This window comes from Hippoglossus stenolepis, chromosome 13 (assembly GCF_022539355.2).
Source record: "Hippoglossus stenolepis isolate QCI-W04-F060 chromosome 13, HSTE1.2, whole genome shotgun sequence".
In the NCBI taxonomy this organism is placed as follows: Eukaryota; Metazoa; Chordata; class Actinopteri; order Pleuronectiformes; family Pleuronectidae; genus Hippoglossus; species Hippoglossus stenolepis.
The window spans coordinates 10,996,089-11,023,097 of NC_061495.1; the positions used below are offsets into that span (position 1 = coordinate 10,996,089).

The following is a 27,009-nucleotide window of genomic DNA, read 5'->3' on the forward strand; positions in this document are numbered from 1 at the left end:
TGTATATGGTTCTATTTTTAAAAGGAGTTATGGTTTTATTTTAAAATGATTTTTATTAGAATGGGGGCTGCTTTATTCATCATGTGGAGCAGACATGGCGGGTTCCTGTTCACATGACGGTGGGATGGCTGAGGCAGGATTGGTGCGACAGCGGTTCGAGGGGCGGGTTTAGTGCTATTCTTCAAATCATTTTGCGTAGCGCATCTGTATCGGAGAGAACTCGGCGCTGCGATGCTTCTGCTCCTGCGATGTGTCACAGAAACTCGCTGATTTATCCTCGCTGCTCTCACTCCATCTCCCCGCTGCTCGTCCTCTCTGCTTCAGGTAAGATCACATTGTAGCTGCAGCTCTGGTTCCTGTGCGTGTTGTCCGCCGGCTGCCCGTCTGCAGACAAAGAGCGGACATGGGTGGGATTTAAATGGGAGGGGATCAGCTGTGGGAAGAAGGGGTTGCATTGTCAGGGCTCGGTCCCTCGTGTGTCTTATTATATAAAGCATTGATTTAAGAAATACAAAAAAATGGGCTCGACCCGTGTGCGGAGTGTGCAGCTCTCGTGTCATCATGTCTGCAAAGAGGAGGAGGCGATGCATTTCCACGAGAGTATCATTGCGCTGTCATGCAAAAGAGAGACAACCCCCCCCCAGTTTAAGGGAAATCCATCACGCTTTGTTTGTCATCCATCTGGTGCTTTTTGATCTCTGTGTTCAGGTGTTTCAATGCCATGCGATCATTAAGAATAATAATGATAATAATAATGATGTGTCCTGGGGTGGGTATTAGTCATCAGCACCGACTGACCAGGATCTGGGCCATGCAAACTCAATGTACATGCAGGATTATTCTGACTGTCACCACCTTTTAATATCATTCTCTCTCCCTCTCTGTGTTTTCTTAGATTAGAAACTTTTGACAAAATGGGTGGATGTCGTTTGTGCTGCTCCAGACTTCACTAGTCTCCACATACAACCCAGCAGAAGGTATAGCTTTAGAGTCTTTAGTGGGTCAGGCGAGGGGATGACACAGGTAGAGGAGTCTCAGACCGAAGGAGAGGGCAGCCCCCAGTTGATCTCCTTGAGGTCAGACGCATCGGGGAACCATGTGGACGATGGAGAAGCGGGACCCTCTATAAGGAGGAAGAGGAGGAAGAAGAGAGACATGCGTCCAGAGTCCATTATTGTGTACCGCTCTGACATGGAGACGGTGCCTGGAGAGGACCCAGGCAGCGAGGAGGGAGCAGAGAGGAGCGCAGAGGAGGGAGCTAAATTCCTCTGCACGCCCACGAGCGATGGTGAGACAGGTGTTGTATTGTGTTAATATCATGAAGCTAAATTTATATGTTCTATCACTGAAGTAAAAAGATGTTTCATTGTACATTTTTGGTCATGTAATCAAATCAATATACACCAAGCGTCTGAACAAAACAAAGGAGGGATAATCCTAAAATGATGCACTTAAAGTGTGACCGTACTATTAATTGGATTATATTACATCAAATTAAATTATTATTACTTAGGTAAACTGTATAGGCATTTTTGAGTGCTGCAGGCAAAGTGTCCATGGTCCTAATCTGGATTATATCTAAACAGGTGGAGGCTGGAGCCTTCCTCCAGACAGCCGTTACGTGACCCTGACAGGCACCATCACCCGGGGCAAGAAGAAGGGTCAGGTGGTGGACATACATGTCACTTTGACAGAGAAGGAACTCAGGGATCTGGCCAAGTCGAAGGAACGCCTCGATGCAGAGTGTGAGGCCGGGGAAGGCTCCAAATGCACCTGCAAATTAAGTGTGTGTCAGGGACCCCACGTTGTGCTGTGGAGCATCTCCTGCGCCCCTGTGGTTTTCCTCCTCTCCTTCATCACCTCCTTCTACTACGGCACGCTCACCTGGTACAACGTCTTCCTCGTGTACAACGAGGAGCGGACATTCTGGCACAAGATTACAATATGCCCCTTCCTCATCATCTTCTACCCCATGCTCATCATGCCTGTGGCGTTGTCTCTGGCTCTCTACTCCGCCGTGGTGCAGGTGTCCTGGGCCTTCAGTGAATGGTGGCAGGTGGTGCGAGACTTTGAGAAGGGCTTCTGCGGCTGGGCCTGTGGGAAGCTGGGACTGGAGGACTGTTCCCCCTACAGCATAGTGGAGCTGCTCGACTCTGACACCGTTTCTGGCACCCTGCAGAGCAAGGCCCCCAGTGAACTCGCCCAGACATCATCAGTGTGAAACAGGGTGACGCCGAGGTCCAAGGCACATAGTGAGGACGGCGTCAAAGTTGCAGGTGCTTTTACTAATTTGACTGAAATTCAACACGTGAGTTTGGTTCAGTAACGAAGGACAAACAAGTGCCAGAAATTTAAAGTTAATCAAAGAAATTTGAGCTTAAAGGCTCATTTCTGACAATGGAAGCAGTTTGATGAAAGCATCATCTCAAGGTCAACCTTCTTGACTTATTGAGATTTTGCTGAAAGCTCCTGAAGAAACAAATTGAAGAACAGGAAAGTATTTTTAGCGACTCCACCGGGCTTTAAAGTGGAAATTATTATTTATTGAACACTGCCTGAACTGTCCTCAGGGGCCGAACTATTGTTACAGAAACTATTGTTAAATCATTAAGCTCTGAGCATGGGAGTGGTTATCATTGGTCTTTTTTTTACGTACATGTAATGGTCACAGCTCCCTCAGATCACTAATTAACCTCAAATAATCACAGAACAGCAATGCACCTCAAAAGAAGTTGGAGCTGACACAGGAGTTACTGCAAACTTGCAAGTTAGATCATTTCACTTCATCTGTAAATATGTGTAATTATATGCATGTGATCACTGTGCTGTGCTGTGCAACGACATCGAAGGCCACATTTTAAATGCTCAGTTCAATCCATGAAGTTATAGTTGGAAAAAGGCTGGAACACCAACTGGGAAAATTGGGCAACCACCTCAGGGTCACAGATCCAAGTTGAATGTGTGTCAGTTACTATTGAAATTTGCTTAATTGCTATTTTGATTGGAAATATGCATATAACTGAGTTATGGTCAACACTGTAAATTACTAGGATTACTAGACTAAAACAGTAAGTGACTGAAGATGGGCAAGGTTTTTTAAGGGACTCTGTCACCATCTAGTTTTTAAAGGGCAACGCTGGATTTCCTCTACTTTTCTTGTTGTCAAAAAAACACTGAAGATGTAAAACTTTATGTTATTCCTTATGATATTATGCTTAAATGATGTCACCAAACAAACTGAAACACATCAAACTTGGCCTTCTAACATGTGAGTACTGGTTGGTTTCTCCAGTTATAGGGTAATGAAGCTGCGATGTGCATCGTGCTGTGTACTCTGTGCTTGATGGCTACTTGTGGCACACAAACAAAAAAATCTGAGATTGGGAGAAATGGAGGAAGCCATAGTCAGAACAAGCTGACAAAGCATTTCTTTGGTGTAATTTAGTTTTTTTCCAATGTCATGTTTTCATGTGTTTGAGGCACTATCAAAAAAAGATGTTTGTAATCGGCCTGGATTTGGGCCGATACTACTTGTGTTGTCTTCACAACTGTGGTCCACACACACGAGTAAAATGTTTTCTGTAATTTTCTACCTGACAATTCCTGTCCTATTTCATTACAGACACATTTTAAATGTTGCTTTAATTTATTTTAGATATTTAAGTCTAGTACATTTCTGGAATTCTTGTAGCAAGCTACTTTTATATTTTTTCTCTTACGCACTTTGAAGTACATGAACTGCCAACAGCTATTACTGACTCGATGAGATACAAGCCAATTAAAGGGATGAGATGGTTTAAATATTTGTTGATTCAAATGCTTATAATTACACCTGGGAGGGTTTAATTTGACTTTCTTACAGGTTAAAAACACGAGTCACTGGTTGTGGATTGAATCTGTATTTCACGTTACATGTTGTGAATTCTCATGATGCAAAATAAAAAAAATCACACAAATGAAATAAAGTGTTGTATCATTTACATGGCAACTGTGTGCTCATTTCTTCATTTATTTTGCAGAGCAACACACACAGCAGCTCATTATTTTCCTCGGTTCCATAGATTCACTCTTACAGAGACAAGTCAGCAAATGTGCCTGCATGGTGCACACAGAGGCTTAGTTATGTGCACTTTGAGATCTGATTATCAGCACCCTGGGAAAACAAATCCATATGCTCTAATGCAAGGTCAGCAGTGTACAAAATACAGTCAGTTAGAGAAAAGCACCACTAATATAGCTGAGAGCCTTACTTCCTGTTCAGTCCCAGGAAAGTAGGACTCCATTTCTAAGCCTTTTAGTGGGCTGGATTTGAGCCTCTACTCAACCTCCTCTTTCAGTGCTGCAGTGAGTGAAACCTCTTTTGATGATTATGTATTATTTGAGTAGGTTACTGACATGTGTTAAGTCGTTCCTTTTTTAATAGTGAAATTGCTTTGATTCGATTGTTTATTTTTCAGCGTACTTACTGTTTATTGCCAATGCAATGCAGTGCCAATGCAGAAGCTGACCAGCTCCCAACTTGCACGGTCCTGTTACACTCTGTTAAACGAATGTTGAAACATTTTAGGTTTAAAGTGAGGTCCGGTTCAGATCCCCAGTTAGTGTTTTCTGATGATTCCAGGGTTTCATTATTTCCCAGGAGTAAATTTATTCCTGGCAGTTTATGGAGGAAAAGAAAACTTACAGAAAATGTGAAAATGCAATACATATAAAATGATCAATAAATTAAACATTTTAAATTTTAGGGGGGTGAGTAATTTGTATATCTATCGATCAATATAATACTTTTTAAACAAATCTTTATTACTCTTATCTAATATATTTCATTATTATTTGATTATTTTCATTTTGTTTCATGACTTATCATGATCCACATTGACGATTGTTCTTTACTATGATTATTATTTTATTTAGTTTTTTTTAACTTATTATTAAAATGTGCCTTTTCGTGTATTTATGTGTGTATCAGTATTTTGGTTTGACCTCAATATGTGTGGCCACAGTCAGTCAGTCGATGAGTCTGTGCGAAGTGCCATGTGAAACGCTGGGGGGCGTGTGACCTACATCCACAGACTGTGTACATCTTATCATTACGGTATTCCTGCAGCTCGAAGCCCCACATGTCCACAGAAACATCCACATGTTGTACGAGCAGGTATTTTGCGGGTTTACGTTGAGGAATCGAGCGTATCGACGGCTGGAGAATACTGCGGAACGATTCTCACCGCAAACCAAGAACCTCGTTTGGGCCGCGCACAGTTTCTCCCCGGAGCCATAACACGGTGACACACCACACTCAGAAGAGGGAAGAAATGGCAGGATCGAAAGTAAGTTACTGTTTTCTGACGTTTCTCTAAGACCTGAACTATTTAGTCTATTCCTTCAATGTGTTTAACGCCCCTTCAAAAACACAGCGAGGGGACGGCAATGTGTTAAATAAGAGGTTTGTAGCTCCATTGAACGAGTGAGCGACATGTTGAGACTGAAGCTATATCTTCATGAACTGAATGTCGGGCATGTATCAAAATACATTGTGTTATATGTATAAAGGCAGGTATATATACATTTTATACCATACCTGCCTATATACTTATAACAGTTTATATGTGTATACGTGTATTTCAATATTTCATACATTTTGTTAAGTTACAATATACAACCTCTTACAATCATCGCGCCACTGCACTACAGTACATTTTTCTACAATTCATTTTTCTGGCCGCAGTGAAAGTTGTTTTCGTATTGTCTATTTTTATTTAAATTATTTTTTATATTACTATTCTACTGCCTAATTTATTCAGTTTTATACTTTCATGTGTTCTCTTCTCTACCTCATTCTAACTCTCTGCTGCTTTATACCACTTTATTGTGGGATCAATAAAGTTTATCTTATCTCATCTCATCTCATCTCAGGCACAGTGAGGAGGTACAACACTTTGTTGATCTGCCTCAGATTCGTAAAATATTTGTATGTTCTTCACTCAGGAGCATATTTACACTTAAAAGAAATGTTACAGTTATTATCTCCGATTGCATTTTTGGACAAACCTGTTCTCAGTCAGTTCTAGAATAAATGACCGTTAACATAAACATTCAAATGTTTTCTTGGCTGTGTCCCCTCTAAGGTGCTGAGGCAAAGTCGCCTTGAGTTAAAACCTGCTCTGTATTAACAAAGTGTTTGTTGTTTTGCAGTCGGCTCTGGTGCTGTGCATGGACGTGGGCTTCTCCACGTCCAACTCTGCCCCGGGTGAAGCGCCTCCCTTTGAACTGGCCAAAAAAATTGTCCAGAAGTTTGTCCAGCGTCAGGTACATTTACACATCTATGGAAATACTTATTGAACCAAAATTACCCCATCATTTTTTATACAAATTAAGTTGACACATCTTTTTTCTTCCGACAGGTTTTTGCTGAGACTAAGGATGAAGTGGCTTTAGTCCTGTTTGGCACAGATTCCACCCAAAACCCTCTGCACCAGGACGACCAGTACCAGCACATCACCATCTACCGCCACCTCATGGTAGCCGGTTTTGAACTACTGGAGGAAATTGAGAAACAGGTCATTCCAGAGAGTCAGCATGCGGATTGTATCCTTTTCAAGATAAGAAAACAAATGACAATTTTGGATGGGACTTTGAGATTACTTTTATAGCAGTCACTTCAAGGTGCTTTTTGTTTTATGTTTTTTGTGACACCAAAGCTAATATTTCTCTCATTTTCAGGCACTTTGGTTTGGTTATTTTATCCAATAGTATTTCATCAGTCGTTAGGGTTAGCCATAAAATGTGTTCCAACAAGATAAATATTGATATTTTGTTTTAGTTGACACGTCCTATGATGGAGGCTTTTAAAGATATTGTGCTTTTCTTGCTGTGCTACATGAAATAATAATTTCACAGTTCACTTTTCTAGCCATACTCAACAAGGAAGATTTGTTAGTCAATACTATATATGACCTAAGTGAAGGACTTTGGTCATGTCAGTTGAAGGCTTAAAGGAGAGGACTTTCTATTGATAATATTTACCACAGCAAAAATATATAAACATTTGACTGGACAATATCGTTGAGAGTTCATTTGCGACACCCTGTTTTAGCCTAAACACATAGATCTAATTCCTGTGTTTTTGCAGATGAACCCTAAAAAGGTTTGCTTCAGAGTTGCTACAGTAAAATGAATCCTTAACTACTGTTCACCAGGGCTTGATGCTCTTGTTGTCTGCATGGATCTCCTTCAGACAGAAACTGAGTAAGAAGCCGCCTGTCTCTCATAACTCACTTCTGGTTGTTCATCAGTGTGACTGAGGTTATGTTTTGGTTTTTCTTTTCAGTGGGAAGAAGTTTGATCGTCTCAACATCGTCTTCCTGACTGACCTCAACTCCCCAGCCAGTGCAGACAACGTGGATGCAATTATAGAAAATCTGAAAAAAGCTGGCATCACTTTACAGTTCTTGTAAGGTTCAAACTTACTGTATTAACAAAGTGTAATTCCCAAATTAATATTAATTACTGTGTGTGATACAATCAGACTATTTGAGGCAAATAGTCCATCCTGCCTTTCTGTTTTAAAATGGCACACGGCACAAATTGTATTTTAGTTTATTTTAGATCTTCAAACATCGATACCTTTGTCTTGATTGGCCTAAAACTTCATGTACCCCTATCAGAAGTCACTCTGGATAAAATGTGTTTTCTTATCAAAGCTTTCGACGTTAAACGGATATCTTGGGAAGTTCAGGCCGACTTCCTGACATTTGGTCACTTGTGAAACCGTATGCCATTTATGTTCTTTAATCTGGCTTTGATTGTGATCATTTGCTTTGCCAGTCTGCCTTTCCCTGTGAAGGACCATGACAAGGAGGGAGGTGGAGGAGTGGATGAGGACAGCCCAGGTACTGGCAAAGGTCTGTCCAGGGAACAGAAGAATAGCCTTGACATAATGAAACACATCATGTTGAATCTGGATGAAGATGAGGGCCTGGAGGAAGTTTATACATTCAGGTCAGAAAACTCTTATTTAACACTGCATGTTAATTTCTTTTTCTGAATCACATGGGTACTTCTATACATATACACACACAGACACATATATATGTTGTTAGTATTGTGAGTTTGGTTTCAGTGGGGTTTTCTCTTGTTGTAGGAATGCAATCGAGCAGCTGTCTATGTTCAAGCGTATCGAGAGGAGACCAATGGCCTGGCCCTGTCAGCTGACAATCGGCAGCTCCCTGTCGATCCGTATTGTAGGATACAAAGCAGTAAGTTTAAGTGTACTGGATTAATATGTTTTTCTCCCCTGTCCATTTGTATATCAGCAGGATTAAACACTACTGAACTCATTTCCACGAAACTTGGTGGAAGGATGAGACATGGGCCAAGAAAGAACTTGAGAACTGGATCAATTATTCAGACAAAAAGGCGGATCCAGGAAATTCATTATTCTTTTTCGCAGAGAATAATTCATGGATCTTGATGGAAAAAAATCTGGCACAACTGGGGACTGAAATGTGGTTTCATAAAGGGTGAAGGCTTTTTTCAGCCTCTGAGAATCGTAATGTGGCCTTAGGTATAAGGCTTAATTGAATTTAAGGGGACTGTTCTGCTTTGGCAGAGGTATGTGCTCTACTGAGTGCAATTCTAGTTGTTTTTGTTTTAAAAACAAATCAGTTTGTGAAACCCTCACAACAAAAAACAGTGCTGGACAAATTCACCATATGGTTCATTATAAAAACAGATGATAGCTCATCAATATAAGTCACACAGCCTTGCCAGTGAAGCCAAGGTTTTCCTCATCCTCAAATACTACCTGTCATGCACATCAGGTGACAGAAGAGAAGCTGAAGAAGATATGGTTTACAGTTGATGCTCAAACCAACCAGAAAGATGACGTGAAGCGAGAGACTGTCTACTGTCTGGATGATGACAACGAGACTGAGGTGCAAAAGGATGACACCATTCAAGGTGAGGAAGTTGTTTGACATCCGTGTGCTCTGCGGAGGTCGCTCAGCCGACCACCTCTGCCACAGAGAGACAGACAGAGAGCTGCCACCGGCAATCATCAATGTGCATGAGAGAAGCAGGGCGGATTTAGTTTTGATTCATGGAATTTATGTTTGATGTATAGTTTTCTGTTAATAAGAGATCTATGTCCGGCTGGTGTTGGGAGACCTGCAGTTGCAGGGGACTTTGCCACACGCTCATGTTGTTGTTTCACCACAGTGACATCACACACTGAATTAATTCATTATTTGAATTCACTTCTTTTCTGTTCACAGGTTTTCGTTATGGAAGTGACATTGTTCCCTTCTCCAAAGTGGATCAAGACCAGATGAAGTACAAGCATGATGGGAAATGCTTTGCTGTTCTAGGCTTCGCCAAGCAGAGCATGGTATTTTCTTTTTTACATTAGTGTGATTGAACATGACATCTTAAAAAGTATTCAAGTAAAACAAATGTGGTCTAAACTTGAGCTGGTTATTTTTCTTAACATTTGGTTTATTTTTTACCGTCTGCATGCCGCAGGTACGTCATCATCAGTTCATGGGAAATCAGGTCCTCAAGATTTTTGCTGGCAGGGATGATGAGGTGAGAACACAGAGAACTGGATGTACTGCTTGTGACTACAATGTTGATGATGTCGTGATTGTGTCTATTTCTACGCTTTCTTAACAGCATGCGGGAGTGGCGCTGTCGGCCGTCATCCGGGCGCTGGATGAACTCAAAATGGTGGCCATTGTGCGTTATGCCTATGACCGTCGCTGCAACCCTCAAATCGGGGCAGCGTTCCCTTATATTAAGCAGGACTATCAGGTGAGATACCAGACTCCTACACATGCTGCTTTCAAGTTAATTCACTGAGTCTGTGTTAAATAATGTTCCATCTCCCGCCCTCCATAGTGTCTGATGTACTTCCAGATGCCCTTCGCAGAAGACCTCAGACAGTTTACATTCCCTTCACTTGAAAACAACAAAAAGTTCACACCGTCAGGTACCGTTTCTTCACGTCGTTGAACCTGTTGCTTCACATTTACCGTCAGTGTTACACATCATGGGGGACTTCATGGTTATTAATGGTTCATCCTCACAGCCGTTGTAAATCATTTTTCGTACTAGTCCTCCACAACAGCTGTTCAGACCTGCTTGTGTAAGCACATTCATGTTTCCCCCCCACAGGCACAGGAAGTGAAAGCTGCTGCAGTATTATCACACTACTTTTGTTGCCTGTAGATGGCACACAACATCATGTTGACACGCAACTGCTGTTACTTTGCTCGGCTACATCTGACACAGATTCAGAAATGCAAACCAAAAAAGTTTCTGCTTAATTATAAGTACGAGTACAGCAAAACAGTAAAAAACCGCCATTATAAGGAGATGTCCAGTATTCAAAGTTGGACTTATTTAAAAGTACACAAGTCTTGGCAGGAAAACTTTTACTTTTAGGTATTAAAAGTAAAATAACTAGATATGCCAATAAATTTGTTAAAAAGTCTGAGGCCACTTTCCCATTCACTTTAATGCATAATTATATTTATAATAACATTTTATGTACTGATGATATACATGTTGTTTATATAAAATCTAGAACTGAAAAGTAACTTGGAGTCAGCTGTCATATAAATGTTGTGGAGTGAAAAGTACATTTCCCTTTGATATGTCGTATTAGTATAACTGAAAATAACATTCAGACACTAAGTAAATGTGATCAGAATGTCGTCATGTACTGCATCACTCCTGCTGGCTGTGATATTTGCTGGGTCTTTCGGTGGTATGCATCACTCGCACTGTGTATCTGTGTTAAGAGGTACATACATCTGAAGACTGCAGTGAGAGATGTGTTAATAGACTGGACTGTTGACTGACATGTGATTTCTACAGACACTCAGCTGTCGGCTGTGGACTCTCTCATTGACTCCATGATGTTGGTTGAGGAGGACGAGAATGGAGAGAAAAAGGACCTGTTCAAGCCCCACCACATTCCCAACCCTGCATTCCAGAGGCACTTCCAGGTACAGCATCACAGTTTGTTTTTCATACAGACAACAATGTTGTCTGTTAAACCTGTTAAAAGTCAGGGGGAAGAAAAAATGGCCTTTAACTGCCTGACTAGAGCTTCACCAGCTAGCAGCTGTTATATCCTGTCTCACTCCCTTGACCAAACCTTCTTTCAGTGCCTGCATCACCGAGGAGTAAGCCCTGGTACCCCTCTTCCTCCAATAGAGCCGTGGTTGAAGGCTGCTCTCGAGCTCCCTGAGGTCATCAGCGAACGCTGCCAAGTTCCACTGGAGGAGATGAAGAAGAAGTTTCCTCTCACAGAAGTGGAGAAGAAAAAGAAGCTGAAGACAAGTGCTCAGATTTTTGGCAAAGAGTACGTTTGATTCAGTGTGGTCTCTAAATGTCACGGACAAGGCTGTTTGTCACTTTGATTATAACACTGATTGCATGTGGGGTTGAGGTTTTTCTCTTTACAAAAATATTAGTTTCTGAAAATGTGTCCTGTGTTCTAACTGACCTCCCTGTGATTTATAGTGCAGACGAGCTGGACGCCAAGAAAGTGAAAGGAGACGAAGAAGAGGAGGAGGAGTATAATCTGGCGGACATTGCTGAAGGCTCTGTTACTTCTGTAAGATTCAGGGATAGCTTCCTATAAAATCCGCTTTTTCAAATTAAGTGTTTCACCACTTGTTTAAACAGGCACACTTTAAATTTTCAATTTCACCTCGGCGTTGAATTACATGAATTATTTCACCAGGTGGGAAGTGTTGATCCAGCCCGAGACTTCTGCACTCTGATCAAGAAGAAGAGTCTTCCATTCGGAGAGGGTGAGCTCCAGTCACTCTCTTATTTTCTCATGAACTGGGCTGATACAGTTTTTTTCCCCCTACTTCTGTTATAAACCATCATGACTCACGTTTATCCCGTGTTTTTGTGTTTCTCTCTGTTTGGTTGTGCTGACCCCTGTGTCCTTCCCAGTCTGTCAACAACTGACTCACAGGATAGAGCAGTTGCTTAGCAACAAGAACACACAATACTACATGAAAAGCATATCCTGTATCCAGGCTTTTAGAGAGCAGTCTGTTAAGGTAAATAAACATTCACTATCTTTTCATGGTGATGTGGGGGTTACTCTGTGTTTTGAAATAACCTTTAGATAAAAGACCGCAAAGAGACTCAACATGAGGAGATTACGACATGTCTGTTTTATTTCTCACAATTTGAACTGAAGCCAGTTCTTATACGAGTTTGCTTATCTGCCTGCATGTAGATGTGAGCTTTTTAGGAGACTTATAAATGTTTCATCTCTTTCGTAATTCAGCTTGGAAATGCTGATCTGTACAATAGCTACCTCCAATCCTTAAAAAGGAGCATCCCAAACAGAGGGCTCGAGGTCTTCTGGGACCTGCTTGTTCAAGGTATGATAAGCCTCTTTACAAGTGGCTGCAGGATTCCTCTCATTCTCTCACAAATCATTCTCCCTTGAGGTGCGATGGATTGTTTGCAAAGTTTCTTGAGTTTCTTGCAAAATAAGTGAATAACGCGAAAACGGGGTGCTGACTGATGCTTAAAAATGCCCTGCAACACAAGTGTCCCGAAGCAGTTTACAGGACTTGATTATTCCTGTTTGACAGATGCCTTAACTCTGATCAGCAAGGACGAGGTTGAAGGAAGCACTGTGTCCAAAAGCGAGGCGAATCAGGTGACTTTAAAAAAAAGAAACTCCCCTTTTTACCTCTGTGAGCTGTTGAGGAGCAAGCGATTGAACCATTTTCAAGTTAGATGATGTTGAGACATGATTCCTGCTGACTGATTCGTACTTTGTTCTAAGTTTCTGGTTGCAGAGGAAAAGAAAGAGGAGACGGCTGCACCACCAGCTGAAGACGCAGGAGATGTTGATGACTTGGTGAGTATCAGTGTGGCTTTTTCTGTGACAACCCTTTTCAGGTTTTAAATATTTAACTGATGGACCCCAAACTCATGTTAAAGCTATTTCCTATATATTTGCAGAATATGCCTCAGTGGGTATCTGCTAATGTTTCCTATCCTATTGAGACCTCATATAAACTCTCTGGTTTCTCCCCTCTTCCTGTGCAGCTGGACATGATGTAAGACGCAATGGGAGAGACTGCAGCGGACATGCAGGAAGAAATGAGAAGAATGCGATCTTTCATCCCGACCAGCCCAAACCAGTTAAGCCGTCCATTGTTCTGCCTCCCACTTGATGATACTTTGCAACTGCTGATGTTGAGTATCTGCATGCAATGCTGCAAAGAAGAGGATTTGACAGAACTAAAGTTTACACTAGTACTATAATAAAAGGCTACTCTTGTCTTTACAATTTACAAAAACCATGGTGAGGGTTTGGATATGTTTAGTCTGAAATGTCAGCCTCTGTCAAGTTAATGAATGTCTTGTAATTCCTTTGTAATACGCAATAATATTGGATACAGTGAGTGCTTTAAATGTCAAGATTTATGTGCATTAGGAAACTTGATGACGTTACAGAAGTCATCACTTCTTCTGACAGCATCCAACAAACTTTTTTATTTGGATTATTTAGTTTATCTTTGATCAGTAAAGTTTAACCTTTGAAAAATGCTCAACTCGTACTGTGTATTTGTATAACAAAATACTGGGGATAAATACAGTTGAATCATTTGGAAATTGTACAGTGCATAGTAGAATCATAGTTAACGTATCTCATCTTTAAGATGCTAGATTATCAGCAGTAGCACCGCCATGATATTCATGTCACCTGAGCATGGTCTTTCTTTAACATACCCACTGCATAAAACGGTCAAATAACCCAGATTTGGACACGTCAGAGAAGTCCTTTCCTTTAAAGATGGCGTCCTGGTCACCCATAGCCAGCTTCATTAGGACTTTTTGGTCAACGTCACTTCCAGTGGCTATCACTGTGGAGACGACCTGTGCCCCACGCATCGCACTAACCGCCTCCTCCAGGTTGTTGGTTTCAGTGACGCCGTCCGTAATGAAAACAAATGAAACCTCTGCATTTCGCCGTGTCTTGCGAGCATTTCCTTTACCCAAGACGTTGTCGATGGCGTGGATGATGGCAGGCCCCACGGTTGAGGAAGAATCCAGATAAGGCAAGCGTGCGATGCCGTCAGCGATGACGGCAGGGTCGTGCGTGAGAGGGAAGGCCATGTGGTTCTCATTCTCCCTGCCGAACTCCATTAGTGCCAAGCGTGCTCGCATACGATCAGCCTTGCCCTTGGCGAGTCCTAGTCTTTCTGACACTTTTTGCACAAATTCACGAACTTGCCGGAAGTTCTCCATCCCAAGGCGCTCTGAGCCATCGAGTAGAAACACCAAATCTACTGGCCGTCCGACACACTGGGCTACTTCAGGTTCTATAAAGAAAAGAAGAAGAAAAAAAGGTACGTTCCATGAAGACACTGAACATAGACTTAAACCATGAACAACACTTACTACTTTTGCAGGGGAGATCAGGGCACACAATGACTGGCTCTGAAATGGAAATCACATGGACATGAGTTAGCCAAATGAATGAGAGGGACCAGTTTCATCATCCTGCTGAGGGTAGTGGAACAGGCTTACCTGGACAGAGCACAGTTTCCATTGTTTGGATGAAGGATTCAGCCACCAAGTCGACATAATGACTCATCTCAGTTACCCGTTCCTTCTTTCCGCATGCTATCGACCCCAGGATCTCATTATCCTGCCCTTTTTTAAAGATGTCACCAACTCCAATGGCATTCACCACCACATTAACATCAGTACAAAGGTAATTCAGCAGATCCTCATCGTCACGCGGGTCAAAGCGGCCATCTGTGATCACCACCACAGATACTCTGGCTCTGGCTCTCTTGCTGTCCTTGATGAGGGTATCGTAGGCAAACTTGAGAGCGGACGGTGTGAAGGTTCCCCCAGCAATCCACTGTAGATTCTTCACCGCAGTTTTGAAGGCAGACATGGAGTTTATGTTTGGGTCATCGAGATGAATGGCCTCAAAGGTCCCGTTGTGACTGAACTGTACAACTCCGACTCTTGTACCTAGAAGAGGCCGACATGTCAGGCAGGGCATTTCCAAGTAAATTATTTCAGATTTACCCTTAAATTTTAACAATGCGTAACTAATTCCATGAAAAAACTTCAGGAGTTGTACAAGTGCACACAGGCAATTGGACTTGTTTGTGTTTCCTGAAGACGCATCACCTCTCATCCGAGAGGCTTCTTCAGTTCTAACTGACTACTGAGAGGGTTCAGGTATTTCATTTCTGTGGGTCTTTAGCTTTCTGAAGTATTGGCTTTGTGCTCCCGTCAGTCTGAGTTTACAGTGTGCAGTTATTACCTCCACCAAGGAGATCCTTTGTTTAACCCTGTCTGTGGTTATTGGTTGTTTGGTTTGTCAGCAGGATTATGTAAAAACATCTGAACCTATTTCTATTTTATATGATTTTTCAGTGAACTTAAAGAATGTTTAAACATGATGGCTGAAAATAAGTCTGTGACAATCTGTACTTTGTCGTTACTGTACAGTCAGTGTTAATGAAGAGTACAGGGCCAAGGCAGGTGCCTTTCCTAATATTGTTGGCTTCAACTGTAAATTCACTGGTGGATTAAGTGATTCAATCTTTGGAAATTGTTCATCTTTTATGGCAAACTCTACTTTGTGTCATTTGAAACTCTGTCTGCAGATATACAGGTGACGTCTTTGCTCCTTTCTTTTGCTCAGCCATACCGGTCGGTGACGCAGGGTCGTTGGCCATGGAGCCCAGTCTGTTGATGGTGTTGATAACAAAGTTCTTTTCCATGGTGAAGTTTGTCATCCCAACACTCTCGGAGCTATCGATTACAAACACAATGTCCAGAGCGCCACAGTGCTTCTCACAGTCTGAGACAAAACACAACGAACAGGATTTACAACATTGAAAGATACTGACAACAAAGCTGTGTTTGATTCATTAACTTAGCACTCGCACTGCATGTGTGCACAGTGGTGATGGTATTTGCTTACCACAACAACCGCACGTCTCCCTGATGTAAGTCATGACATCACAGTCCTGCAGTGACAGGTATGCAAGTTAGGCGCCATACAACCAGGAAAGTTTAGATAATGTAGTATTAACAAAGCCATAATGTTTACTCACAGTAAGTCCAGGGTCACCCATTGGTCCTGGGTCCCCCTACACACACACAAACACACACACACACACACACACACACACACACACACACACACACACACAAAGAGACGAATGCATTTGAATCTCAAAATATGCATGGATGGTCAAGTATTAGTTGAGCGAATATGCTGTTGCTTACATCAGTTCCTGGCTCTCCTCTGGGTCCTCGCTCTCCTAGCTCACCAGTCTGACCCGGTTCTCCCTGGAGAAGAAACATCTTTCACTGGAACTAACCAACTATTTTATAACTACATTTTCTATGGAAGTTATGTTTTTAAATGGATTTCGGCCTCTGTTGAAGTCAATACTATATTAATGTTGCTTATGGGTTACACAAAGACATCAAGATACATCACACTCCACCAGAACAGCTGGTGTCACAAGATCTCTTCTGTTGGGACTTTGGTTTGTGTTGAAATCAGAAGCCGCAGCTGGTAACGCCCAGTAACATCACAATTTTATTCTTCATATAAATTCAAACAAGTCTTTGTTTTCTCACTACATAAGTTTGTTGATTTACTTGTACATAAATTGGATTTTTCAGACTTACAGCCTCTCCGTGTAGTCCTTTGTTTCCAGGATGTCCTTTGGCGCCACATTCTCCTCTTCCTCCCCTGGGTCCTTTGTTCCCTAGATCACCTCGGTCTCCCTGGAGAAGAGTTTAGACTCAAATAAAGACTTGAAAGCCACATGAAGGAATATCAAGAGGTAAACAGAAAACCATACAGTGGGTCCTCTAGCTCCAGGATAGCTGAATCCTTGTCTTCCCATGTCTCCCTTCATAGAGAAAGAAAAAAGTATTTATTGACCACACTGCAATTTCTTTTGGAGAATTTGATGATCACGAATGTTGAACTCTTTTCCCACCTTTGGTCCAGAGGTTCCTGAGTCCCCCCTTGGTCCAGGATCTCCTGGATGTCCCCTTGTGCCCTGCAAAGAGGATGAGATGTTTTGTCTACAGTATGTTTCTTACGCAGATTTAGTTAAGAATACACTCAGAACAAGAGCAACAATTAGAAGTAGATGATTAACAACGCACATTTGCTCCGGTGGCCCCTGGTTCTCCCGAACGACCCCTCGGCCCTTGTAGTCCTTGGTCTCCCTGGAAGAGAGAGGGTGACAGACAAAAACATCATGACGGGGCATCACCTTCGCTCCAGCCCTGACAGAATAACTTAATGCAGATGTGAATTGGGCAATACATAGTGCTGGACACATTTTTTTACAAGAACAATTTCCCTGGAACATGTGTTTTATTGATAACAGACTGAGCTCAGGCTATTTTGTCTGGATACCCAGTTCAACAACACATAACTTCAGTACTGGAGGCGTGATATGTCTTTGCTGAGTTCTTGGGAAGCTGCTGAGTCATGCTTCCAGCAAAATCCACCCACAGCTCGATCCCCTCACCTTGGCGCCCTTCAGTCCGTCTTCCCCCGACCGACCTCTGCCTCCCTGCGGACCTCGTTCTCCCTCGAAAATAAATGAACGTGTCAGGATTTGCACCACAACATTAATCATCAGCTAATGTATACAAAACACAAACAGGAACTGAGAGGCATTTCAGGACACTCCTCACAATCTGGTTAGTAAATATCCTATATCAGCACAGAAGTAAAAAATAATTCTGGGCTTGCGAGTGTTACTGATCTTTCTCTGGAAGATCTGCAGTCTGTCGGGATATTTGAAACTTGTGGGACTTGTCTCATGCAGTTGAAATCTCTGGTTAAGTCAGAATCCACTGTGATTTCTCAGAGTTTACGTCACTTTTACAACAGTGAGTGGAGTCATAGTTAAGATGAAATTCTGTGGAATGTCCTGCTAATTCCCCTGTGGGTTTTAAAACTCCTCACAATCCAAAAAGGAACAATTACACAGAGATGACATTTAGCAAAATACACATACAAGAGCACTGAACTTACCTTCTCTCCACTAAGCCCATCAGTTCCTGATAGTCCCTTTGCTCCAGGGTTTCCTCTTCTTCCCTGTTAACATTTATTTAAAAATAATTGAAATAACTATGACAAATATATTTATATATATATTTTTTCTCCATAAAATAAAAAGTGTTTCAGATACCTCCTCGCCTTCAGGTCCGGGTGAGCCCTCAAGCCCCTGTGGGAGATTAATTTTATTTCAGAGCTTTGTAGAAATACCTTGTAGCAGCAACAGTATTTGTAACAACGAATAAAAAATGTCTTTGGTACCGGAGTTCCATTTGCTCCTGGTGGCCCTGGATGTCCAGGATTCCCTCCTTCACCCTGCAGAGCAAAGACTCAGACCAGTGATTCTGTTTTTAAAGTAAAGACAACCTTCATTTTTGGATGATGCTTTCTGTCAGGTTTTAATTTGAAAGTTACCTTTGGTCCTGGTTCACCATCAGGACCAGGGGGGCCTGACTTCCCAAGACGGCCCAGGTCTCCCTGTGGACATCAAATAAAAAATACATGACTTAAGACCTATTGAATGTGAAGACTCAAAAGAATCTCTTTATAAACTGAACTTAAAAAGCCAGCAAGTTAAGGGTCATATCAAAAAACGCTGTTCTGTGTGGGCGGTCAGACATGCATCACTGCACATGTGGTTGTAGGTCAAGAATTTGTTGAAAGCCTGAAAAATCCTAGATGAGAAACTTGACATCACATACAGTAAGAATAAAGGCTTTAACACCCTGTTTTTTTTACTTTTATACATATTACATTATATTCTAAAGTTAAAACGGCCGGACTTAGATTTTCCTCCTGGTTTTTGTCCTTTTCAGGTACTGTTTTTTTTTTACTCTGGACCAAAGTATTGGACTGATAAACCCACAAAACACCATCTGCTGTGTGCCACCTCCAGAGCCCTAACATGGCCCATTCGAAGCTTTGCTGAATGTTTTATTTTTTATTGCTTCAGGGAGAAAAAAGATTCTATCTTTAATTAATACAGACCCTTTCTCCCTCGTCACCAGGAGGCCCTGCGTCACCAAATTCTCCAGCGTAGCCATCTGGTCCCTGGAAGAGACAAGAAAACACTTATTCATAACAACAGTAATCCATTGAAGCAAACTTCACAGCTCTGTGGCTGATGGTGGGTTGTAAAATCAACCAGCAACTTCATTTATTTTAATTTAAAAAAAAAAAAAAGATTAAATAAGATGATGAGAGTAGGATTAGAGCTATCAATTATTATTAAGGAAGAGTATTTGGGTCAACCATGAGAAAAAAATAATGGACTACAGAGGTTGTTTTTTGTATTTTGAGAATAAAGTACAAAATGTCAAGAATATATCAAACTACTAACATTAGCACACATGACTGTCTCGATACTAAATACCATGTGTAGATGAATTTTAATAACAAGGAAATTCTTACTCTTTTTACACATTAAACCAATATGTTAAACAGTTGCTCACATTTCCACAACTCAACCCCCACTCTCGAAATGCAAAAGGAAAAAACAACGTCCTCGTCTCAATTACTCTGTGTTGCAGCTGTTCTCCATAATGGTGAAAATTAGCACTTTGAGAGTAACTAGTGAAAAAATGTTTTGTATAAGATGGTGACTCACCTTTTCGCCTGAATCACCTTTGCAACCGGGAGCTCCAATTCGTCCCATCTTACCCTGAAGATTTCACAGAGACGATCACATCAGTATCAGTGAAAAACTGCGTCATGGATGTTCTGCACATCTCACACTGTCATTTGAAAACTCACCTTTTGGCCGTCCGTTCCATTCCTGCCAGATAGTCCTGCCACGCCCTGAGTGTTTGGACGTCAGTGATGACACAAAATTACATACACTTCCCAGTAATCAATGTAGTAGATAATACAGAAAATGTATATGGAAGCATAACGTCGTAAAATCATCATTTACCTTTGCTCCACTTGCTCCGATTTCTCCCTGAAGGTAAAACAGACCAATTAATCAAAATAACACGTCTTTCGGTTTGAAGGATCAGCCAAACAACAGGAATATAAAGATTTAACTCTCACCTTATCACCTATCAACCCAATCTCTCCCTGAACAGAAGCACAGACACATGTGTTATTGTTGCAAAAAGATAATCAACACCTTAGAAACCTATGTAATGTGAAAAGAAATCATCAGCCTGAGAAAACCTTTGGACCAGGTCGTCCGATTGGACCCTCGATGCCAGCATCACCCTGAAATATGGAAAATATATATTCAGCATTAAAATCACAACACTGTAGATATTAAAATAAAACATTTATGTTATAAAGATTCTTTGTTTATGAAGTTGAACAAAACTGCGACCTACCTGTCGACCTTTTCTCCCTTTTGGCCCAGCATAACCTCTGTCTCCTTTTACACCCTATAAATAAGAAGAAATATTAACATTTAAACAAAGCAATATTTATTATACATACATATACCATTTGTTTTGTTTTATTTATTTATTTTTCTATTTTTCATTACTCACTTTTGGACCTTGAGGCCCTGTTGGTCCATGGATCCCAGGAGTCTCCATGCATTTAGGTTCATAACACTACAAGATCAATGAGGAAAATAATAATATAAAATGTGGTAATGCATGAAAACACAGGAGATGTGAAAGATTTTTAAATGCTTTTCTTTCTTACCTGTAAATATGCTTGATATTTCTACAAAGAAAAGAGAGCAGTAAGTGAAAAGTACCTGAAAGTGATACTGTCATGAAATCTGAATCAAAATAAAAGCATTCAGGACAAGAAAAAAGAAAAACTTCACCATGACTTTTATGATACGATCGATGGATTCAGTCTTTATCTTCGGTCGCCCGTCAACAATGTCCACAGCGATGTAGTCATCACGGTAAAGTTCAGAGGGAGAGTCCGCGATCTCACTCATCCCAACTTCATCAATGTTCCTGGATGCTGCCACCGAGAAAATATGGATCTTTTTCTCTCGGGCCTTCTCGGCCATCTCCTTGATGCCCCCGCATGGATTACCTGTCACGTGGCCATCAGTGATGACCACGGAGAAGAGCACGGCATTCGACCCTGAGTAGTGGTGCGTCATCTGGTAGGTCATGTTTTTCAGGGCGCAGTCGGTGTAGGTGCCTTTTCCCAGGTAACTGATCCCGCCTAGGTTCCTGATGAAGTTCTCCCTGGTGGTGAACTGGCTGAAGACATCCTGTGTCTGGGAGAAATGCAGGCCTCCGATGGACCAGCTGATCTGGATCTGGCCCTTGTACTCCTCTTCGGCGAGCCTCTGGGCAAAGATCTTGGTGAACTCTTTAATGTTTTCCACCAGGATACCAGGTGGCGACTCCTGCAGGGCGATGGTTTCTGAGGTGTCGATGGTGAAGAACAGCTTGATGGGACAGTCGATTATTCCTGCTGCAGGAGAGAAGAGCGACTTGACGGTAAATATCATTCCACGTTCTGATGCCTTTGACACAAATTGTAAGTTTACTCAGACGAAACATATGAAGAACTTTATATAATCAAACTATCCTATATCATAGACAAATAAGGCAGAATCTTTGAATTAGCAACTATTCTAATATTTGTCATTTTTAGGCACAAATGCTATTTCAAAGTTCTAACGTTTCATTGGAACTTTTCATTTTCACATGAAGAATCACTGCTCATCCATGTAATCTTGTCAATATTTCTAATAAACATTATAATTTGTAATTTACTTTTGATGCATTTGAGGTTTGGACTATTGGTTGGACACACACACTGTGAAAAATGTTTCTCCATTGCAACAGTAAAATGATCTGTTTATTATATTTATGATAATATAACATTCACAGGGGACGGTCTACCACAAGTTCATTTAGTCTCCTGATTATACTTGTTTACTTTTTGTATTTCAATCCAAGACTTAACTGTAATATATGTTTTATCTAGATACTTCTTCCACCACTGATTCAAATGTGACTTTGAGGTACTTTTACTTTAATTGAGTCAGTTTATTTAAACTCCACAAAGTCACATAGGGAGATGTTTTACTCTTTACTTTTCTGATTAATATTCTTCATATAAAAGCATATAATCTGTTTATACATTATAATGATATAGATTAAACAACTAAAAGATACATAAAGCAAAATACACTTAACCTTGACCAGCTGTTGAAGTACTGCTCATGTTAATATATTAGTAATGATAATAACTCAGTAATATGACAATGTAGCTCTTACAGGGACTTACTGGACATTTACTTGCAATGGGGTATTTTTTACAGTGTGTTGATTTTACTTTTAATTTAGTAAGTGATCTGAATACTTCTACCACCATTGAGTGCTGCTCCAAGATGATCAGAGTCTGGCATAAAGACTTGTGCTCTCTCTGGAAGAAGCGAGTGGTCCAGAGAGCAAAAGTAATTATTAGTCAGTCTGACCATGTACTTTGAAGGGAATCCTCTGTAATGACCTGATGGTGGCGCTCTTCAGTGCCCTATACGGAAAAGAAATCGAATCTCCTTCACTCCCTCTGCCATAAGGCCACTAAATGCCGAAGCTGGTCACTGAAATATAAGCATTTCTATGTAATCATGTTGTATTTCATGTCTTTTGTTATCACCTGGCTCCTGAGAGAGCATGACTATATTCCCCCTCTGTTCTCGTAACCTGCTGATCTGTTGCACTTGTCACGCATGCTTATGTTGATGTCTGAATGCTGCGGCTAGTTTGTGTTCTTTATTCATGAGTTTTATTCACATGACATTAACAAAGTTGTCTGAATCTGAAAAATCACACCATCATCACACTTGATTCGAGTTGGAAAACAGTTGAGGGAACTCACTGTCACAACCTTTAGGTCTTGGTGTGGGCTCAGGTGGAGGTAGAGTCGGATCCGGGCCGTCCCCTCTCCCAGGAATCAGCCTGGGCCCACGAGGGGTCAGACCTTGAGGGACCGCAGCTTGGAGCATGCACAGAAAAACGAACCCTGAAATAATCCCCATTTTTGCTGCAACCCCTAGAAAACATAAGGCAGAGAGGAGTGGACAGTTGTTGTAGGCTTCACTTTTATCTCTGAAGCTTGCTTTGAATGCAGGAAATAGCTGTCAAACAAGTGAGTCTTCACAGAAGGCGTCTCCACAGGGTTGAGGAATGTTTATCGCCGTTTTAAACAATGTCAGTGAGCAACCAAGCTGTGGAAAAAGAGCACGATATTTAAAATGTTGCATCCCACCTGTTAAGTGAGGCTGAAAATACAGGGCGGGGGGGTTCCACAAGCTATTTTATGTCAAGAGCCCTGAAGCACAAAGGAGACAACAGACGGCTTACGTGATATGGATCGGATTGAGTGAGTTGAGCTGTTTGGTGTGAACTGATAAGAGTCAGCTGAGGAGTACCCAAAATGCAAAACATTCCCTTAACCCAACATTAACAAAGAAAAAATTAAAATCACCTTAAACTGACGGGTTAGTGAAAACTTCGTCCACAGCAGAGGGTTCCCAAACGATCTCCTGTCAAGGACATCAGAACATAAGGAAGACAAGGGACGGGTCAGGAAAGTAAAGCCAAGACGAGCTTAGCTGTTGGACAATGAAAACCCATTTACTGAAGTTGTGTTTTTTTAAATAAGATAAGTTAAGTCAAGTCAAGTTCGGTTAGATTCAGTATGAAGAATAATAAGTTAGGATAAGATAAGATTAGTTATGATATAATACATTAAGTTAAGTTATGTTATGTGAAGATACATACACTGTGTTAAAATACGATATGTTTAAGATATGATATGTAAGGATTCGCTAATATATGATACATTTATATTACGTTAATCCAATAAGTCAAGATACAATATGATACCTTAAAATATGTTTAGATACAATATGATACATATAGATACAATACCTTAGGTTAAGATACGATAGGAAACGATACAATAATATATGGTACTTTAAGATCCGTTAAGTCCCACAATAGGAAATTTCACATGTTACAGCAGCACAGGGGATAGTTAAAATCGAAAGTAATAGTAATAAATAAGTACACCATACAATATAGACACAACGAAATGTAAAGGTTTGAAAAAATATCCTTGTCTTCTATTTCATGTGTCACTTTTTACTTTTCCTCTCCTGTATCTCAGAGTGAAGGTATGTATTTTTTACTCCACTGCATTTATTTATTCAGAAAGTTACTAGTTTCTTTACAGTTTACATCCAAAAGATAATTTATCCTTTATCTAACCAGGAAATTCCAATTGAGATACAATATCTCATCAGTATGGCAGTCCTGGGCAGCATTCAAATAAAAATATTCAAATATAAATACAAGCTGGGACAGATAACACACACATACACACACAAAAAAACTATCCTAAAACACAGCGATCAGACTAAAGCCCAGGATAAACACAGGGATCATTGGCAAAAATTTGTTATGGAAAACCCATTACATTGTTTTATGAAAACTGATTTAAAACAAATTTTAAACGTGCCAAGAGAAGGTAAAGATTCCACGTTTAGATGCGTCTTTTAGTGCATGAAAGCAAAAGACAGATTAACCAGCTCTTTTTGGTTTGTTGGGACCTTAAGGAGCATTGTCTCTGATAATTTGATAAATTGCGGAGTAAATAATGAATTTATAATAAATTACAAGTTATAATAAATATGTAACAAACATTAAAACGTTGTTTGATGTCCACTGAACCATTTCACATACATGACGGTAGTTGTGTTCGAGGGGTTGTGCCCGGTACGAACCTCAATATGAGCTTTCAAATATGAGGCAAATGTACAGAATATATTATCCAAAAGAATATTCAAAAACTGACCAGCCACAACTTTAAAATAGTTCTAGTCATGAACAACACAGAAACAACTGTGGTGCGATAATAACACTATACATGGTCATTGTGGAACATGTTAAATGTTGCAGCAAATACTTTTTACTTGTATATAACAGCCTTTCTCCCATCAAACCATGTTAAGACCCACAGGACTGGTCTGTTCTATCCAACACAGAACTCTAAATAATGTTACTCTTCATTTCCCAACATCACACTAGTCAGCTTTAATGTGGAGAGGAGACAAACAGATGATGAAAAGTATGATATCTTTAGCAGTGTTTGTCACACACATTATCCTCTGCACTAAAGCCGTGTAACAGTTAGAATAAAGCGCACTCACCGTGGAAACACCGTTAGAAAGTAAAAATCCAAGCTGAGACTGCAGACTCTCAGGAAGTTCAGGCAATTTCCAGAGAATGTAAAATCCAGATAATCATCTCATTCTCAAAGTATCAGAGATCTGGGAGTGAGGGTCAGATCCTGGTCGAGGGGGCCGTCTGTTTTATTCCCAAATGACGCACTAGTGCGCCTGTGCGTCTCTGCACTGCAGAGAGACAGCTGTTGATTGGATGATGGTCTGCTGGACTGAGGGAAGACAGCTCAGTCTCCAGAAAGCTAGACAGAATATGTGGAAGATGAGGTGGAGCTTGTGTAAATACAGCAGTCTATTTATCTGTCTGATTTGACAGAATAACTGTGAGTGTCACACACTGACTCTGTGTGCAGCTCCACATCCTTACATGGAGAGAGCTGCTCACACCCGCTCGTGTTTATGTCTGCTCACCATACAGCATCAGAGATGTCCCGGTGGAATTCCACAGCTGACACAAGCCAGAACTTTACTAGGAGGAGATTATTCAATAATCTGAGCAGGAACATATTATTAATCTGTTTTAATTGTAATAACTGTATTAATTTATATGAACCAAAAGACTTGAATAGACCAACAAATTCACATAATGTTGACTTGACCTTGAATCCAAGATCATATGAATTTTTGCCATGTTGTTTTCTTTACCCTAAAATGGGCACTTTATATTTAAATACTTTATTTACATCAGGAGCGGCTCCTCTCTACGGAGGCTGCCATGTTTTTTACAGTCGTCCAAACTTTGAGATTTTATGACAACTGAAGGCTAACACACAGAGGGGTATTCAGCTGCAACATGACACTTCACCACTAGATGTCACCAAATTCTACGCACTGAACCTTTAAGATGAGGTTAGGGTTAAGGTAAGGTTTAGGTTTAGGATTAAGTTAGGTTAGAGTTAAGGTTAGGTTTAGGATTAAGTTAAGTTAGGGTGAGGGAAGGAATCATTCAATACCTAATTTATATCAATTAGTTAATAACCCAAATTCAATTTAATTAATTTTCTTTCTTTTTCAATAACTGAATATTACAAAGATTTGATAGTATATGTATTTATATAGGCCCACTGCTTTTGAAGGCATAATATTGATGCTGCAGCACAAGCTTAGTTTCCGCAGCCAATCACTTTTTCATTGTCCAATGAAGGACGTTTGTCCTTTCAGACACTGTCGATTATTACAGATGACCTGTCTGTCTTTTCATGCCTCTGTGATTTTATTCATTTTTTAATGAGTCAAGGGCAGAGACACCTCTCTGCAGCGGCTGCGGCGAGGTCGTCCTCATGACTACAACTCTATGCTTCATTTCACTTTAGTATTTATAAAGCATGTACTGTATATACAGACATGATTTGATGAAAACATTGTGAGAGGCACTTCCACACTGTGAAGTGTGTAACTGCACTGTAAGTCTTTCCTTACAGCCGATCAAGGACTCCCTCCATTACAATAAATCTGTTATGTTTTCACACTGGGATGCAATTAGTGCTCTAGTGCAGCTTTTTTAAACCGCAATTATCCATTCCTTTTTGTGTAACCACCACCTACTGGTGTATGTTCATGTTGTTTATGCTGGTAAGGAAAAATACATATTCATGCTCAGCAATTTGCAGCATTAAGGCTAAAACTGGAGATGTGTTCAGTGGAGATCAGGAGAGAGGAAGCTGCAAGCTTCAATACAAGGATAGTAGAGGATATGAGGAGACCTGACCCTCACATAAACCATTTGTTCTTTATC

General features: G+C 40.8%; 3 protein-coding genes across 4 annotated transcripts; 2 read left to right on the top strand and 1 right to left on the bottom strand.

Moving 5' to 3' along the window:
- Positions 1-169: 169 nt before the first annotated feature.
- tmem169b (transmembrane protein 169b) lies at positions 170-3,980 on the top strand. Its single transcript, XM_035173708.2, has 3 exons — positions 170-324; positions 896-1,288; positions 1,587-3,980. The coding sequence occupies exons 2-3, from the start codon at positions 1,015-1,017 to the stop codon at positions 2,219-2,221; spliced, it is 909 nt and encodes a 302-aa protein (XP_035029599.1). The 5' UTR covers positions 170-324; positions 896-1,014; the 3' UTR covers positions 2,222-3,980.
- Positions 3,981-5,099: 1,119 nt separating this feature from the next.
- xrcc5 (X-ray repair complementing defective repair in Chinese hamster cells 5) lies at positions 5,100-13,593 on the top strand. The gene is made up of 21 exons (XM_035174151.2): positions 5,100-5,327; positions 6,193-6,306; positions 6,402-6,585; positions 7,197-7,245; positions 7,328-7,450; positions 7,825-7,998; positions 8,141-8,255; positions 8,820-8,958; positions 9,273-9,385; positions 9,520-9,582; positions 9,670-9,807; positions 9,895-9,985; positions 10,876-11,006; positions 11,169-11,365; positions 11,527-11,620; positions 11,750-11,819; positions 11,971-12,080; positions 12,314-12,410; positions 12,627-12,694; positions 12,824-12,898; positions 13,090-13,593. Exons 1-21 carry the CDS (start codon positions 5,313-5,315, stop codon positions 13,102-13,104), a joined length of 2,175 nt encoding a protein of 724 aa, XP_035030042.1. The 5' UTR covers positions 5,100-5,312; the 3' UTR covers positions 13,105-13,593.
- LOC118119821 (collagen alpha-2(VI) chain) lies at positions 13,450-25,493 on the bottom strand. 2 transcript variants are annotated; one of them, XM_035174150.2, is made up of 29 exons: positions 25,242-25,493; positions 23,516-23,573; positions 22,916-23,080; positions 20,880-21,490; positions 20,753-20,773; positions 20,593-20,658; positions 20,431-20,484; positions 20,270-20,314; positions 20,144-20,170; positions 20,025-20,051; positions 19,865-19,909; positions 19,719-19,772; positions 19,100-19,162; positions 18,527-18,589; positions 18,374-18,427; positions 18,246-18,281; positions 18,089-18,151; positions 17,577-17,639; positions 17,206-17,268; positions 17,034-17,096; positions 16,893-16,943; positions 16,717-16,815; positions 16,306-16,368; positions 16,131-16,166; positions 15,998-16,043; positions 15,722-15,874; positions 14,578-15,033; positions 14,449-14,487; positions 13,450-14,369 (listed from the first exon to the last, which is right to left on the bottom strand). In XM_035174150.2, exons 3-29 carry the CDS (start codon positions 23,064-23,066, stop codon positions 13,768-13,770), a joined length of 3,114 nt encoding a protein of 1,037 aa, XP_035030041.1. In that variant the 5' UTR covers positions 23,067-23,080; positions 23,516-23,573; positions 25,242-25,493; the 3' UTR covers positions 13,450-13,767. The 2 variants fall into 2 exon arrangements, with proteins under 2 accessions (XP_035030041.1, XP_035030040.1); XM_035174149.2 differs by having other exon boundaries at positions 22,907-23,080.
- Between the last annotated feature and the right edge of the window lie 1,516 nt (positions 25,494-27,009).